Genomic DNA, 15,038 nt, shown 5'->3' with positions numbered 1-15,038 from the left:
GAATGTAAACAAAAAGCTGCTCGCCGTCGCTGCGCTATCCTTGTCGCGTAAAGCCCGCCTCAACGGTTGTGATTGGTGTTAAGCCCGCCTCAGCGGTTGTGATTGGTGCCTCAATTTTGAGGACATTGGAAATGGGTTTGAATGGGCTCTTCGCCAGACTGACCTGCAGAGCAAATCTCAAATTTGCCGGAAGTTCGTCAGGGTTTACCCAGGCTAGGTCTAGGCACTCTCCGTTGATTTTCAAGCTGCAAAAACCAAATTTTGGTCAGGCCAATCACATTGTGTATAGAGTCGGTGGGCGGGGCTTATGGCTGCTGCTGCTGCTGGGAACAGCGGACTTCTGGAAGACTTGGAGTTAAGCTTTTCTTTGATAAAAGAACAAAGAACGGCACAGAAATCATTCTTAAAAAAGGAAGATGTGTTCGGAGTTTTGCCGACCGGATATGGCTAAAGATTAAAGTTTAATCTATCAACTAGCTCCGCTACCTTCTTCTTTGCTCTGCCTGGTTGTAGCGCTATCCTATTACGTGCAGAGGGAATTTGAAAGACAACCGTTTATCCCGCCCCTCGGATCGAGCTCCATCAATGGTGAGTTCCCAGACCCTACATCTGGATGTGGGTCTGGCTTGTCAGGCTAAGTTCCAATATGTATAATTTAAAATTAGTCACCATTAATTCCTGGTCATAGCGGACCAAGTGAGGCTGTAGCCACAAAGTGAATACTGAAGCAGGGCGAAGATGTATCGCTTATGAATTTAACTTTTCATTTGTCAGAGGAAGAAGTGTTATTTCTTCTCTCAAAAGTTACATAGTCTCACTTTAAATGTTTTAAAACCAAGAAGAGGAGTTAAATATAGAAGACAATTATTATTATTATCATAAAGCCTGTGCACATTATTTATCCTTACTTACACTATTTTAGGGCTGTGCACATGAGGCTCAGCTCTGTAGAAGAGCTGGGGCCTTTTTTCCTGATGAGGATTTTTTTCAATCAAATCTGTTGTACAACCTTTCCATAAATGAGGCCCCTGATCTTTTTGTTTCAGGGCGCAGTGACAGCCCTCAACTGTGGATCCATCTCTGCCTCTGCTCTTCAGCTTGCATCATGACCACAGTACACTTGACATATTGCGAGAGAAGAGACAAGGCAAACTTTGCTGTTATTGACTCTAGTCATCCATTCCTGAGTGAGCAGGACATGGATACTACCGGCGGGATAACACAAAGAAGCTGTCTCCTCTCTCGCTAGCAGTTTGCCTCGAACCCTTGGTTAGAGAGAGAGTAGATGATCAGTGAAATACTATCACTGTCTGACTGCCACATTTCTTTGTCCTTATTTCACTTTCAGAAAGGCACGTATGGGTAATTCAACAATGAGATGGAAATATATTGTATGTAACTACCACTGAGAAAATATGACATTCACAGCATAACATTACATACAAATCAGTAGAGATATTTTAAATGTTTTACTAAAACCAAACAAAACTCCAGACAGAACATTAAATCACATATCTACTTTCATTAATCAAAGCTAAATGATTTAAAACACTAATTCCGGTTCATACTGTGTGATGCTTTATTTGATATCATATACAGTATGTGATTTATGTCCTAATTTGGCCATGAGAGTCAGAATTGTGCATGTTTTTTTTTTCATGTGAATTATTTTGTGTATGTCGTGAGTGTTTTTAGATGCTTCTTTCTGTTTTGCAGACAGACTGAAGGGTAAAGTTCTCATGTGACTTAAATCAGATGGCGCAGAGGTGAAGTCTACACTCAGGTACAGGGGGTGGACACAATAAAACTCCTGTGCAATGCATCAAATCCAACATAATAATAAATACTATCTTTGTGAAGCTTACAGGTCTCATAAGCTACTACAACAACACAAACTATGACCCCAAAAGATTACTTGAGATATGATAAGTAAATTCCTTTCACACAACTCCACCAATCTGTTATATGAATATTACTGATGAATACCAGCATGATCCTCTGTGTCTAACAAAGACAATGGTGTAGTCCCATCTTAAAAATTCTAAATAAATGCATTTGGAATGTTGGTTTTACAATCGTTTGTATTAAGTGTTAAGAGTAGGGGTGAGCTCACACAACCCTGCACGAGGTCTGATTTAAATGTTTAAAACCTGCTCAACAGAAACATCTATTCTATCTGACTGCATACAACAACATTAAGAATGTCAACAACGTGATCTGAATTATTCCCTTTAAACGAGAGGAAAAAAAGCATTAATTTGCTAACTCTGCTTAGTTGTCTGCCACCAATGCTTTCTGACTGGTTGACAGTCCAGTCATCAACCTTCATTTTGTCCCATAAGTGTTTGGTATTTGTGAATCAATACCGCTCTGACACAACCTAAAAAAACCTTAACATTGTTAATTATTAAACTTCACAAATGTAAGATTTATAGCACTAGTTGTTGTATTGCATTGAAATAGATTGCACAGGTGTCCTTGATATACCACCCACCCACTGGACTTAATGAGAGATTGGATTCATAAATTGTGATAAACCTATAAGTTGTTGATGATAACCAGGCTTAGAAAAAACAACTAGAAAATGCATTTCCTGCAGAAAGTGCTTGTGAATGCTGAAAAGCTAAATTGCTAAACTGGATTGCGTAAGAAGAAGGTGAAGTAATGAGAATAGTTGGAAAATGGGCATGGTTTTAATTAGTACAAATTTCATTGAAATGTTGAATAATACCAATAATGTAATAAACAAAAGTGGAATATTTTAAGACAAAAAAAGAAAAGTCATAGTATAGCATGTCGAAACATCATAGTATAGGTATGTCAAAAAAGTGATGAAAAAGTCATAGTATAGTTTATCAAAAAAAGGGATAAAAAAGTAATTGTATAGTATGTTGAAAAAAGTCATCACATTTATAGTATATTGAAAAAACTGATAAAATCAGTATAATTTTTCGAAAAAAGTAATGAAAAAGACATTGTATTGTATGTCGAAAAAAGTCATAGTATAGCATTTGGAAAAAAGCCAAAGTATAGTATGTCCAAAAAGTAGTATGGTATGTTGAAAAAATTGTTTAAAAATTATAGTATAACATTTTGAAAAAATCATGGTATGGTATGTTGAAACAACTCAAAGTATAGTATGTCAAAAAAACTCATAGAATAGTCAAAGGTCATAGTATAATGTTGAAAAGTCATAAAATAGTCATACTATAGTATGTCGTAAAAAGTCATAGTATAGTATGCCATAAAAAATCATAAAAATATCACAGTATAGTATGTCGTCAAAAGTTCATAAAAAAGTCATAGTATAGTATGCCATAAAAAATCATAAAAATGTCACAGTATAGTATGTCGTCAAAAGTTCATAAAAAAGTCATAGTATAGTATGTCGAAAAAGCGATAAAGAAGTTATAGTATAGCATGTCAAAAAAGTCATAGTATAGTATGTTGCTGAAAAAAGTGATAAAAAAATTCATAGTATAGTATGTCATATAAAGTCATAGTATAGTATGCCATAAAAAATCATAAAAATGTCCCAGTATAGTATGTCGTCAAAAGTTCATAAAGAAATCATAGTATAGTATGTTGAAAAAGGAATTGAATAGTATGTTGAACAAAGTGATAAAAACATCATAGTATGTCTACACAACTTTGGTCTTTATCTAATTTTATTGAAAATTCTTGTAATGTAGATCTAGAAACCAATAGCACCCTACATGATTTAAACACTCAACCTTCTGTCCTCCAATATTTCTCTTATCACTCTAAGCTATCTGACCTGAGGGAGCAGTTGAAGATTTTGGAATATTTGTCTCTTTCATTTAGTATATTGGACCTCAAAATCTCCTCCAACATATAAGATTAGAACACTCAACCTTCAGTTTTCCAATCAGTTTCTTATCACCCTACACTATCTGACCTGAGAGAAGTATTTATAATTTTGGCATATTCGTCTCTTTTACTTAGTTTATGTTTTCGCATGACGAAAATGTGATAAAAGTCAATGTATAATACGTCGGGAAAAGTGATAAAAAAGTCATTAGTATAGTATGTCGAAAAAATCGAAAAAAAGTAATAGTATACCATGTCAATAAAGTAATAAAAAAGTCATAGTATAGCATGTTGAAAAAGTCATAGTATAGTATGTCAAAAAAAGTGATCAAAAAGTCATAGTATAGTATGTCGAAAAATGCGATAAAAAAGTCACAGTATAGCATGTCGAAAAGTCATAGTATAGTATGTCAAAAAAAATTATAAAAATGTCATAGTATAGCATGTCGACAAAGGTGATAAAAAAAGTCATAGAATAGTATGTCGAAAAATGTGATGAGAGAGACTGACAGGAACACAACTTTTGTCTTTATTTATTTGTATTTAATATTCCTGTAATGTAGATCTAGAAACCAAAAGCACCATACAGGATTCGAACACTCAACCTTCTGTTTTCCAATATTTCACTCATCACTCTAAGCTATCTGATCTGAGAGATCAGTTGAAGATTTTGGCATATTCATCTCTTTCATTTAGTATATTGGACCTCAAAACACTCAACCTTCAGCATTCCAATCATTAGCCCTAAGCTATCAGCCCTGAGAGAAGTGATTATGATTTTGGCACATTTGTCTCTTTCACTTAGTTTATGTTTCGCATGTCAAAAAAGTGATAAAAAGTCAATGTATAATACGTCATGAAAAAGGCCAGCCTGTACTGGGTATGAGTTTCCGGTGACTACTTGCTGGTAGAATGTTGGCAGTAGTGCTCACCACTAAGCCAGTGTGCCACCAAAGAATTCATGTTGAAAACCACAATAGCACTGTATGTCGAATAAAAGCCATAAAAAAAGTTACAGTATAGTATGTTGAAAAAAGTGATAAAAAAGTAATAATATAGCATCTGAGATTAACTGAAAGAGCCCTGGTAAACTTCCCATTGAAGAAGCCTGAAAAAAGCCTAAACAATACCAGATATCAATATAATGACCTCACCGTGAGCACCAGAAAGCATTTGCGAAGATTTTGACGTATAATTCGTGTGGATAAAGTAAACAAATGTGGGCATATCAGCGATTAGAAAAACTGATACATCCAGAAATGTTGAGGTTGTTTAAGGAGGGCTGTCAATTAAGGAATGCTTGTGGCTCTTGTCATTTGGAGGCTCACTGAGCCAAATGTATAAGTCCTATTGCTTAAGTAAGCAATTGGCTGAAAGTAGACAAGTATATCTACGTTTTGACATATGAATGGTGTATGAGAAGTAAGAATTGTGGCCGTGAGAGCAAGTTAAAGAGAAAGTTTTAAGACATTCTCTCTCCTCTGCACTGTAGCTGTGACATCGCCCACACTGAGCAGCCCTTAAAAATGTAGAAAAAGCCTAAAGAAGCACTAAACTTAAACGATAACACAAAAACTGTAAAAGACATAAAAACGCTGAATCACTTTCTAATAGCTGAAGGTTTTGTGAATAGTTAAAGTGTGAATGACATCTGTAGGTGAAAGTATGTGGGAGCAGTAGAATTTACAAGTAGAAGAAGCCTGAAGAGGATTTAAAGATTGCTCCTTTCAATGTAAAATGTAAAAAGAAACAAGCTTAATATTTTAAAAACTATAAATGTTGAAGAAAATTCATTCACCCAACAAGCAGACAACTCTTTTGAAGGTCTAATCCAATGGAAAACCTATTTCAGGGAAGTAATTTTTAAAGTCAGCCAGTTTTCAAAATAAGTAGTGTTAAAACATGCCACGTATGCCCTCTGAGGAGCTTTAGTCCTCGTGAGAATCAAGGCACTTCAGATCAGATACATCTTTCTGCTTCCCTGGGAAAATGATGTGAAATCTGATTTGTCAACTGAATGCATAATTAACGAACCTTTGCATAATCAGTCTCCAGAGAGAAGGCAGAAGTGAGAGAAGACAGAGGCCGAGGTGTCTGATGTGAACTGCTGTATCCAGTATGCTGGTGCTGGTAACGACTACTGACTACATGACAATAATGTGTAGGTTTGTTTTTTCCTGGACGTGAGCTCCCTATTGACCTGAGCCATTAAAGTTCAATTTTTAAGATAACGGTATGCAGAAGGAAACATTGAATTAGTTACAAATAAACGCAAAGGTTTTATTTGTCACATACACACTCATACAATATGTGCAGTGAAATGCAGGGTTGAAAGCCTTGTGTGCAAAAAGAATAACAATAAGAAAATAAGAATAAGAATACAAGGAATAAAAAGAATATAAACCCAAAGATTAAAGAACTAAAAATATATGTATACATATATTGGCCAGGTAGGTGGGCTACTAAAAAAACTAAATGTATGATAAAGATGTATTCAAATGTATTTATGTAATTATGTTTAGTATTATTTTATTGTTTAATTAATATAAAAAGAAATATAAGTTTTTATGCAAAACTATATGAACTATCAAGCATGAACCATAGAAAACTGAAGGGATGAAGTTCTACATAAGCACATATGTATCTCATGTATGGGACTTACTATCAGTTGTAGGTTTTGCTCAGTGGGCCTGCACTGTGACCCTTAATTAAACTAAAGAGTTCAGTTCCAGTGTCACTACAACTCACAATCGACTTGTTTTTGCTCGCTACATTTCCCAACATTTTGTATCTGTTGTAATATGGTGCTGTAGAAATTCAGTTAGTGGCAGCACATTATTATTATTGTTAGTTTTTGCTTTAATTCAAGCTGTTTATTGCGTAAATGCTCTCAGATTACTGTGAATGTGAGTGAACCCAGGTTTGATAAATCACCTTTTCTATGCGTTTGAGTTCACTCTCTGTGGAGCTGTAAACTGCTATTACATCAGAGGTTTGGGACAGCTCACAGTGTTTTTCTCTTTGACAGTAAATGACAGGTGGAGTTATTCGCCAATATAAACTGCAACGGGCAATGGAGCAAAAATACTTTAATACTGGGATATTATGTCCCTGGGACAAAGAAATCACAAACCCCAGCTGCTTAGAGACTCGGAAGGGGAACAGATGTACAGTTTTTTCTTTTTCTCTCTGTTACTGCCATTGAGTGTTTTTAACAAGTGGTCTTTTTCACCTCTGAAGTCGCTTTGATTTCTCTTTAAGGCTCCAGCAGGGATGACAGCATAGTATTTAGTGCTGTACTCTTTGAATTTAGATATTAAATCTTTAATGACTAAATGTAATTTAGAGTATTTTCATCCACATACAATGATCTAATAACCAAACATCAAAACGTGTCAATCCAGCTGCTGCTATAATCTGTTTATATGCATAATATATAATATATACTGTATGTGGATTACATTCTGTTTTTATTTAGGTTTTTCAGATTAGAAAAGAAACAGGGAAATCTTTAAGTGTTTCTAAACTGAACCTGGAAAGTGCTCATCAGTGTTATTTTAAAGTCCATGGCCACCACCTGGTGGTGTGTCTGCTGTCTTTATCTGATGAGTGTTCCAGTTCACCCTTTTTTTTCTCAGAGCTGAAATGATGTAGCTATAATTTATGATAACAAGAGAAAAGGCAATTCAGTAGAGTAGATCATCCTACCCACAATGCTGTGGGAAAGAGTAGATATTATAAGATGACAACTAATCATAATCTTTAACCAGCCATAGTTATTTTTATGTAACTAAAAGTTATTAAACTGAGGGAAACAAAGAGTATACATTTGACACAGAAACTATTACTGTAGCCAAATTTGATTATCTGTTCAGGGAGGTCAAAGGTCAGAGTCGATGACAGTCACTCCGTGGGTCACATGGAGACAACAACACGTTATAAATCATTAGATGCTCATCAATAATACCTTTAAAACGTGCTTTTAAATGCGATGAATACAGTACCCTTAAACAGAATTATTATGAAAAAGTGTTGCTTTTTAGTTGTAGGTCCCAAATAGAAGAAAACACTCCACTTAAAAGCTTTTTTTTGTTTGCAATGTATCCTCATAGTGCCTCTAAAATGCATCATAAGAACCAAGAGATTACATCCACAATGTGTCATTGTCCAAACTATAGAATTACAGCATATTTACTAGCTTGAAGCATTTAAGCATTTAGTTTGTGTTCAAATCTCTCGCTCCGCTCTGCACCTCTGCCAAGAAAAGTCAAAAAGCAGAAGATGCAGTAATGAGACTGATAAGGCTGCACCAGAGGAATTATAGTTTGTTGTTGCATTTCAATTCATGCATCTAAGTTTCTAGTTTTCAACAATCAAACAAAATCACCATAACTTTGCCTTTCAAAGAGCTCTGACTGGAATACATGACTGCACATCAGTCACTTAACATCATGCATGATTTCTTAATGTTTGTTTCTTTTGTATAAATAATCAGAAAACACAATTTGTATTCTATTCAACATACAAACAACACAGTGGTGAATACAATATATTTGATGGTGTTGGATTACAACGCTGATCTTATTTCTGAAAGGAAATAAGCCTGGAAATCTATCAGTCAAGGAAATTGAACATAATGTCTTGCAAAACAAAACCCCAAAGTATGACTCCCCTCATGAGCAATTTGGTTCTTTAGAGACTTCTTGACCACATCTGGCTTGTAACTATTCAGTCACACCTCGTTTCTCTGTGTGGGTGATTTTGTAAGACATTAGCCTCTAATAGCTGTTAATGAAATTGGACTGTTGTGTTTTGTCTGTTAGTCAAGAAAGGGTTCCTGTTAGATCCACCATCAAAAGGGCTGCCCATAGCAAAAAAAAACATGTGCCCTTAGCAATTACTGCCTCTGTTTTCTTTCATTCTGTGAAAGCTATGCAGAAGCTGCTTTATTCTGCAAGTTCAAATCTTTTCTCTTCTTGTGATCAGTGTGTGCCGATTACTCAAAGCGATATAGGTGGGGTCTGGCATGCTAGGGTAGTCATGGATTATGAAAGGTCATATATTTCCACACATGTATATATATACTGTAGTGTTGCTTGCTATCTGTGATGTGTTGGCCAGGACCCTACTCTATCGCTTTGCTTTGCACAGTATAAAGTAGTTTAAAGTTTAATAACATAAAATAACATAATAAAATGTTATTTATGTTATTTCCCACACGAAGAACTCCTGTAAACCTTGCAGTATTGAAACTCAGTGAACAAGGCATCTTAGACAAGCTGAAAAACAAATGGTGGTACGATAAGGGTGAATGTGGAACCAAGGACTCTGGAAGTAAGGTCAGTCGCTGCAGGTCTTTTTATACTGATTGAAAAATGCATTTTGACCTAACTGTTCATATGCAAACATCTAAAACATACATTCTCCCAGACATGTTCATCAGGACATGATATTTATATATCTGAATACTTGCAGAATAACACGTAGAAAACATTAAAAACTAGATTTACTTCACACATAGTCTATTTTCTTTACATTCTGAGCATAATTCATGAAATAAACATGACTCCATTACTACTGTATGTAGACAATATCAAGATTTGTAAAATTGCAGCATGATTCCACACTTTGATTCATACCATAAATTTATGAAAAGTTGAATCATAGAATTGAAACCATTATACTGCTATTTTGATATCCGAACCTTTATTGAAATTTAGTTTATCGTTGACGTTATTCATTTGTATGCAAACTGCATATATTAACTCCAATGTGTCCGGCTAGTTTCACAAAGGCATTCTTATTCTGACAAAGTCCAAACTGACCTTTAAACACCACCTGAGCACAAAGTGGTCAAATGGTATTTAATAGTCACGTCTTATAGTGGAGTGTCAGAGTAAGGGTAAGGAACTTTTTTTTACAACTTTAATTAATGTACTGCATTTAGGACTGCATTTAGGACTGTCCCTAAGGTTTAGAATGCAAATGGTAATACTCACATAAATTAATTTCAATATCACTGTTTGGTTTTTAATAGCAGCAAAATGGTTCAATTCACCCTCCACAGCTTACCACTTTGATAGTACAAATGCAATGTGTTGAAGCAGCTATGATAGTGAATTGAGGGTTAAATCTGTAGACCTGTACGACCACGACCGCCTTCCTCTAGACGTGACCATAAAGCAGGATAGATAGCAACTCTGTCTACATTCACCTTCCCAGCCCTAAGGGTAGAAAGTACTTGATAGGAGGAATTAGACACATATAAGTTATACCAATTTATCTCAGTTATTGGCTGAATTAGGCATCTATATCTCAGAGGGTTTTGTAGACACAATTAGCAGCCTCCTCTGAGTACCTGTTTAGTCATAGAGCAGTAGGATGTACATTGTGTTGGTGTGGGTGTACATGTTTTTTGTGGTCAGCCTCAGAGTGCCAGTTAAAAGAGTCTTAACGGTGGTCTTTACCTCCCCCAGGACAAGACAAGTGCATTAAGCCTAAGCAACGTGGCAGGAGTCTTCTATATTCTGGTCGGGGGGCTTGGCCTGGCTATGACTGTGGCTTTGATTGAGTTCTGCTATAAATCACGGCAAGAAACCAAAAGACTGAAGCTGGCAAAGAATGCTCAAAACTTTAAGCCAGCCCCTCCGGCAAACACCCAGAATTTTGCCACGTACCGTGAAGGCTACAACGTGTACGGGACAGAGAGTGTTAAGATCTAGAGGGTATGTCCTTTATTGTTGCTCCCATGTCTGTATCAGTTTAAACATAAAGAACACTGTCAAATATAACAAAATCTAGTGGAATACACTCATCTTTTATCATTACCTTCATGTAAATATTCATTAATTTCAAGTATTTTTTTGTTGTTCTGACTTGAAGTCTTTTCATTCAGTTGAATGAATGCAGCTGTGCTGCATGAATGCTGAGAGGTCATGGTCAGCACATTAGCAGACTTCCCAGCATGCCTTGTTTGAGATTTAAAAACTGCAGAAATCCCACTGTTTAGTAGGAAAAGTTATTGTTTGTCTGACCATGATGAAGGTTAGTATTGAATTCAGTCCCTACCCCAGTACACTCATATTTCATCTGATTCTGACATCTGTCAGTGTGATTGAACATTGTTTATTGAGCTTAAAGGACCCATTTTATGCTCATTTTTAGTTCATACTTGTATTTTGGGTTTTTACTAGAACATGTTTACATGCTTTAATTTTCATTAAACATTTTATTTTTCTCATACTGTCACTGTAGAAGCACTTTTACATATATATATAGAATAGTTATGACATCACAACTGTATGGAGGTCCTGATGGCTCGTTTAAAGGCACAGTTTCTGAATACGGGCTCTGTGGAGTGGGCATTTTGATACTCTCACAGTAATTATATAGCACCTCAACCTGCTTTATAATAATAAAAAAATACATGGAAATCTCACTTTTTACAATATGGGACCTTAAACATCTAGAGTTTATTAAATTGGTTCTCTCAAGTTCAGCTTATTTAGCTCAGCTGGTTTTCTCACAAGATAACTTTGAACTAATTATTCAACTTAAGTTCCATCAACTTGCCTTTCTAAGGCAGCAAGGGAACTTATGTTTTTGAGTTGAACGAGCCAAATATGAAAAATGAACAGTGTAGCGGCAGCTTTTTCATTTGATCCTCATCCTTTGCACATCTCTTCTGCAGCGGCGAAACGTGTTGATTCCCACTGGTGCATCTGGATGGAAACAGCCACTGTGTGTGACCCCGACACCCCAAGGCTGGCATCCTGGAGGCAACAGCCTTCTTTGTCATCAGCTTGGACACAAGCCTACAAGTCAACAAGTGCTCATTCTGCGTTGTGAGGCCTGTCACACTAACAGAGGGCAATGTCGCAACAGGACTTTTGCTTCTGGAAACATGAGATTTGCCTCTTGTAGTGCCTTATGGAGCATTTTAGCGTCATAACAATGCAATTAAAATTGAATTCACTTGAAAAAGAAAATCTGTGGAACTATAGGGCAAAAACATTGCTTCATATGACAATTTGAACTGTTGTAATTTCCGTTGTTTTCTATTTTTAAGAAGAAGAAAAAAGCCATGATTTGCAATCGAAACATCCTGGAGTACTTATTAGGTCATTTGAATCCTTTACAGACATTTTTGTGGTGATATCTTAAGTTGGATAAATGTTATATTTAGTGAAGTAAAGTCATTTTCTTGTTTTACTATAAGACTACTTTTAGTTTCATAAGATTTAGGATCAAGCATCAATCAATAGGGTTAAGCATCAATTAAAGTGACAAAATTGTACCCCATTTTTAACTCAGAAAATGTCAATAATGTGAAAGTAGAGGTCATCTGAAACTGCTTAGGTGGTGTTATTTTCAAAGCCTGTTGGACATCGTACACAACTGACTGTATTCACTTAGATGCTTGTTTTAAATCAACTGCCACTATTTGGAAACAAGACAAGTTTTTTTATGAGATGATGAAATGAGGTCCGCTTTTAATCACTTAGTGCCATATTGTTGAAATCAAAAGCATTATAAATCCTTTAGAGTCTCTAACAGTGACCCCTTTTTATGTGACAGCATATACAAATGGTTTAACTGAGCTTATGGTTTACACACTTTGTACACACTTAGAAGCTGTTCTCATGTAAATGCAGTATCTGCAGCTGTGAATCTCGACATTTTTGGTTAATGATAACACACCATAGCTTCTTTGGTTGTGATAAGCTTTCTGTGTGTATGCATCATGCAGAAGGTACACTGTACATTGAGGAAAAGAGCTACAAATGAAATGTTTGTCTGTTTGTATAAGTGAACTTTTTATAAACTGAAGGAAAAAATGCTACAAACCATGTACGCCTACATTTGTTTAATATATCAAACTTTCTCATCCTTTACTCCCCAGATAAAGTGCATGTGAATTTGGTGATAGTTAAACCAAACTGCAACTCGAAATGGACCCTGGTTTAGTTTATAGTTCCATAACAACATTTGATCCAGTTTGGTTTTTATTTTTTCCAGTTCATTTGTAACAGTACCTCAACCATGGGAGTTGCATGTATGGACACATGAACCTCAGTGGAGAGGTCATGTACAAAGGATTTTATTACATTTCCTTAATAAAAGCAGGTTTATATTCATCTTTTGGACTTTTATCTGTTTTTACATGTAAAAAGAACCATGAACTGTCACTGAAGAAATGTATCTACTCTCATTTATTAATCAGAAGAATTTGTTCTGCTGCAGGTCATACAAGTCTTATTACAGAGTTACTATAATAACGTCCACGGACAGGCTGTTGGGTTGGCAAACAGGACTTCTCTCTAGAAATAAAATCATCTTGAGTCAAGGTGTATGGAAGCCCATTTACACCAAAAAAATAAGTGCAAAGTTAGACATGGTCAATTGTAAATCATAATTGTGACTTACTAAGCCAAAATTATAAGGAGCACCGGACACACACGTGGATACAGAGTGAGATCAGAAAAAAATATGTTAAGAAAAAATCTGTTACTTTCATCCCCTTTTCCCTGTCATGACTCACCGACCGTTTGGGAATCCTGCAGAGTTTTACTCAGAGGAAATGTAATGAGTTTCAAATATGAATACAGCAGCTTAAATATACAGCCAAGAGCAGATTCTTAAAGTGGAATTCACTTTTTTGGACATGGTGAAGATCCGGTGGTCACCATGTTTTACGTGTGCAATAGTGCATCACTTTATTTGTTATCACAATGATCCATACAAGAACCACCTGGACTTAAATCCAACAGTAGTGCCATAAGTTAAATGAAAGTAGACTTTACAATGTTTGATCTTCACATTGCTACATACACATGATCCTGGTAATGATCCACTAATAAATTAGGAATTTAACCCGGACGTGCTATGGCATGGTGTTGACCATCACTGTCACATCTGCCTGTGTTATAATAAATGCGGAGCTCCAGGCGACACTTTTGCCTGACGCTTAAGAGTATATATCTATGCTCAAGAGGATGACCACGTTGCCCCGGTTACCTGGTGTTTTGGAGACAATTGGTTGGAACGGATGCTCATGACATAAGGGAGTTAGTTAATGGCAGAAAGATACGCCTGTTGATTTTCAGTATAAACTGTGTAGAATAATTAATAAAAATGGAAGTTTGACGTGCACATAAGCAAAAATGTGTTTATTTTGCAAGTCTGGTGCTGGTTGCGCAAAATGAAATGTAACCAGCGGATCTGCAGTGCGTAACATCATTTCAGTTAGAGCTTGCAGGAAGAGCAGATACCTGCTCTGGTTTTTTTTTTCTCATTTCTAACTTTTCATCAATTTCTTCACATAGCATATATGGGTTTCCACGTTAGGAAAATAGTGTTTGTTAACACTTTATTATACAAGTCCAATCATTTCCGAGTAAATTATAACATTTTCTAAGACGTTTTCTGAAACAAACTATGTAATTTGATACAACTTGCAGGGAACACTCTGAGTGAGAATTTATAAGCAGGTGTGGATTTTCCGAGGAATTTTTCCTAAAAACTACTAAAATCCTAATGGCATATTAATTAAAAAAAAGAAACATTGATTATAGGAAGCTTTATTCTCAACCTTTGCCCAATTGCATGCTTCCCTATAGAAGCATTTTACATTTGAATGCCTACCTGCCGAGTACCGACCTTAAGACTCTATAGGTTTTGCAAGCAATTAATTGGAATAAACTGGAAGTGCATCCATTTGTCCATCGTCCCTACAATTACCAAATTAGTTTTCGCCCCAGAAACGTTCCTGTGACTTACAGTCCATTTCTAGACATTTTTAGGAAACTTTGGGACCCATAAGAAAAAGTGTCACAGCTATATCATCTTAGGGGACATCAGGAAGGTGAAGACAGCAGAAATCATTTTGACCATTAAACAAAGTTGATTTAGAGTAAAGAGAGGGTAAACATAATTTTGTCAAGCTAGGCCTGTAAGACTCATCAGCTAAATGTCTGGCAGTGTTCTGGGTCAACCGGCAAAGAAAATGTAAACCATCCAAACCGTTACAGGTACAAAGAGTTTCTACAGTTGCTAAGTAACTATTTCGTGGATAACCAGCTGTTTGCGGAGAAGGAAAGAAAGGAAGGTAAGAGACAATATCAAAGTAACACACTAGGAAAACTATTATTTATTTTTTTTTTTTTTTTTTTAAAAGAAAAGCTTACACTCATTGAGTACAGCAGATA

General features: G+C 35.9%; 1 protein-coding gene across 1 annotated transcript in view; it reads left to right on the top strand.

The window, feature by feature from the left end:
- LOC114566204 (glutamate receptor 3) overlaps positions 1–12,948 on the top strand; it is a 74,249-nt gene extending 61,301 nt beyond the window's left edge. Inside the window, exons 14-16 of the mRNA XM_028594499.1 lie at positions 9,056–9,170; positions 10,308–10,556; positions 11,522–12,948. Coding sequence (XP_028450300.1) covers positions 9,056–9,170; positions 10,308–10,553 — 361 coding nt within the window. The 3' untranslated portion in view covers positions 10,554–10,556; positions 11,522–12,948. The remainder of the gene's footprint in view (positions 1–9,055; positions 9,171–10,307; positions 10,557–11,521) is intronic.
- Positions 12,949–15,038: the final 2,090 nt, after the last annotated feature.

This window comes from Perca flavescens, chromosome 13, assembly GCF_004354835.1.
Source record: "Perca flavescens isolate YP-PL-M2 chromosome 13, PFLA_1.0, whole genome shotgun sequence".
In the NCBI taxonomy this organism is placed as follows: Eukaryota; Metazoa; Chordata; class Actinopteri; order Perciformes; family Percidae; genus Perca; species Perca flavescens.
This window is presented reverse-complemented; position numbering and strand designations above follow the sequence as displayed.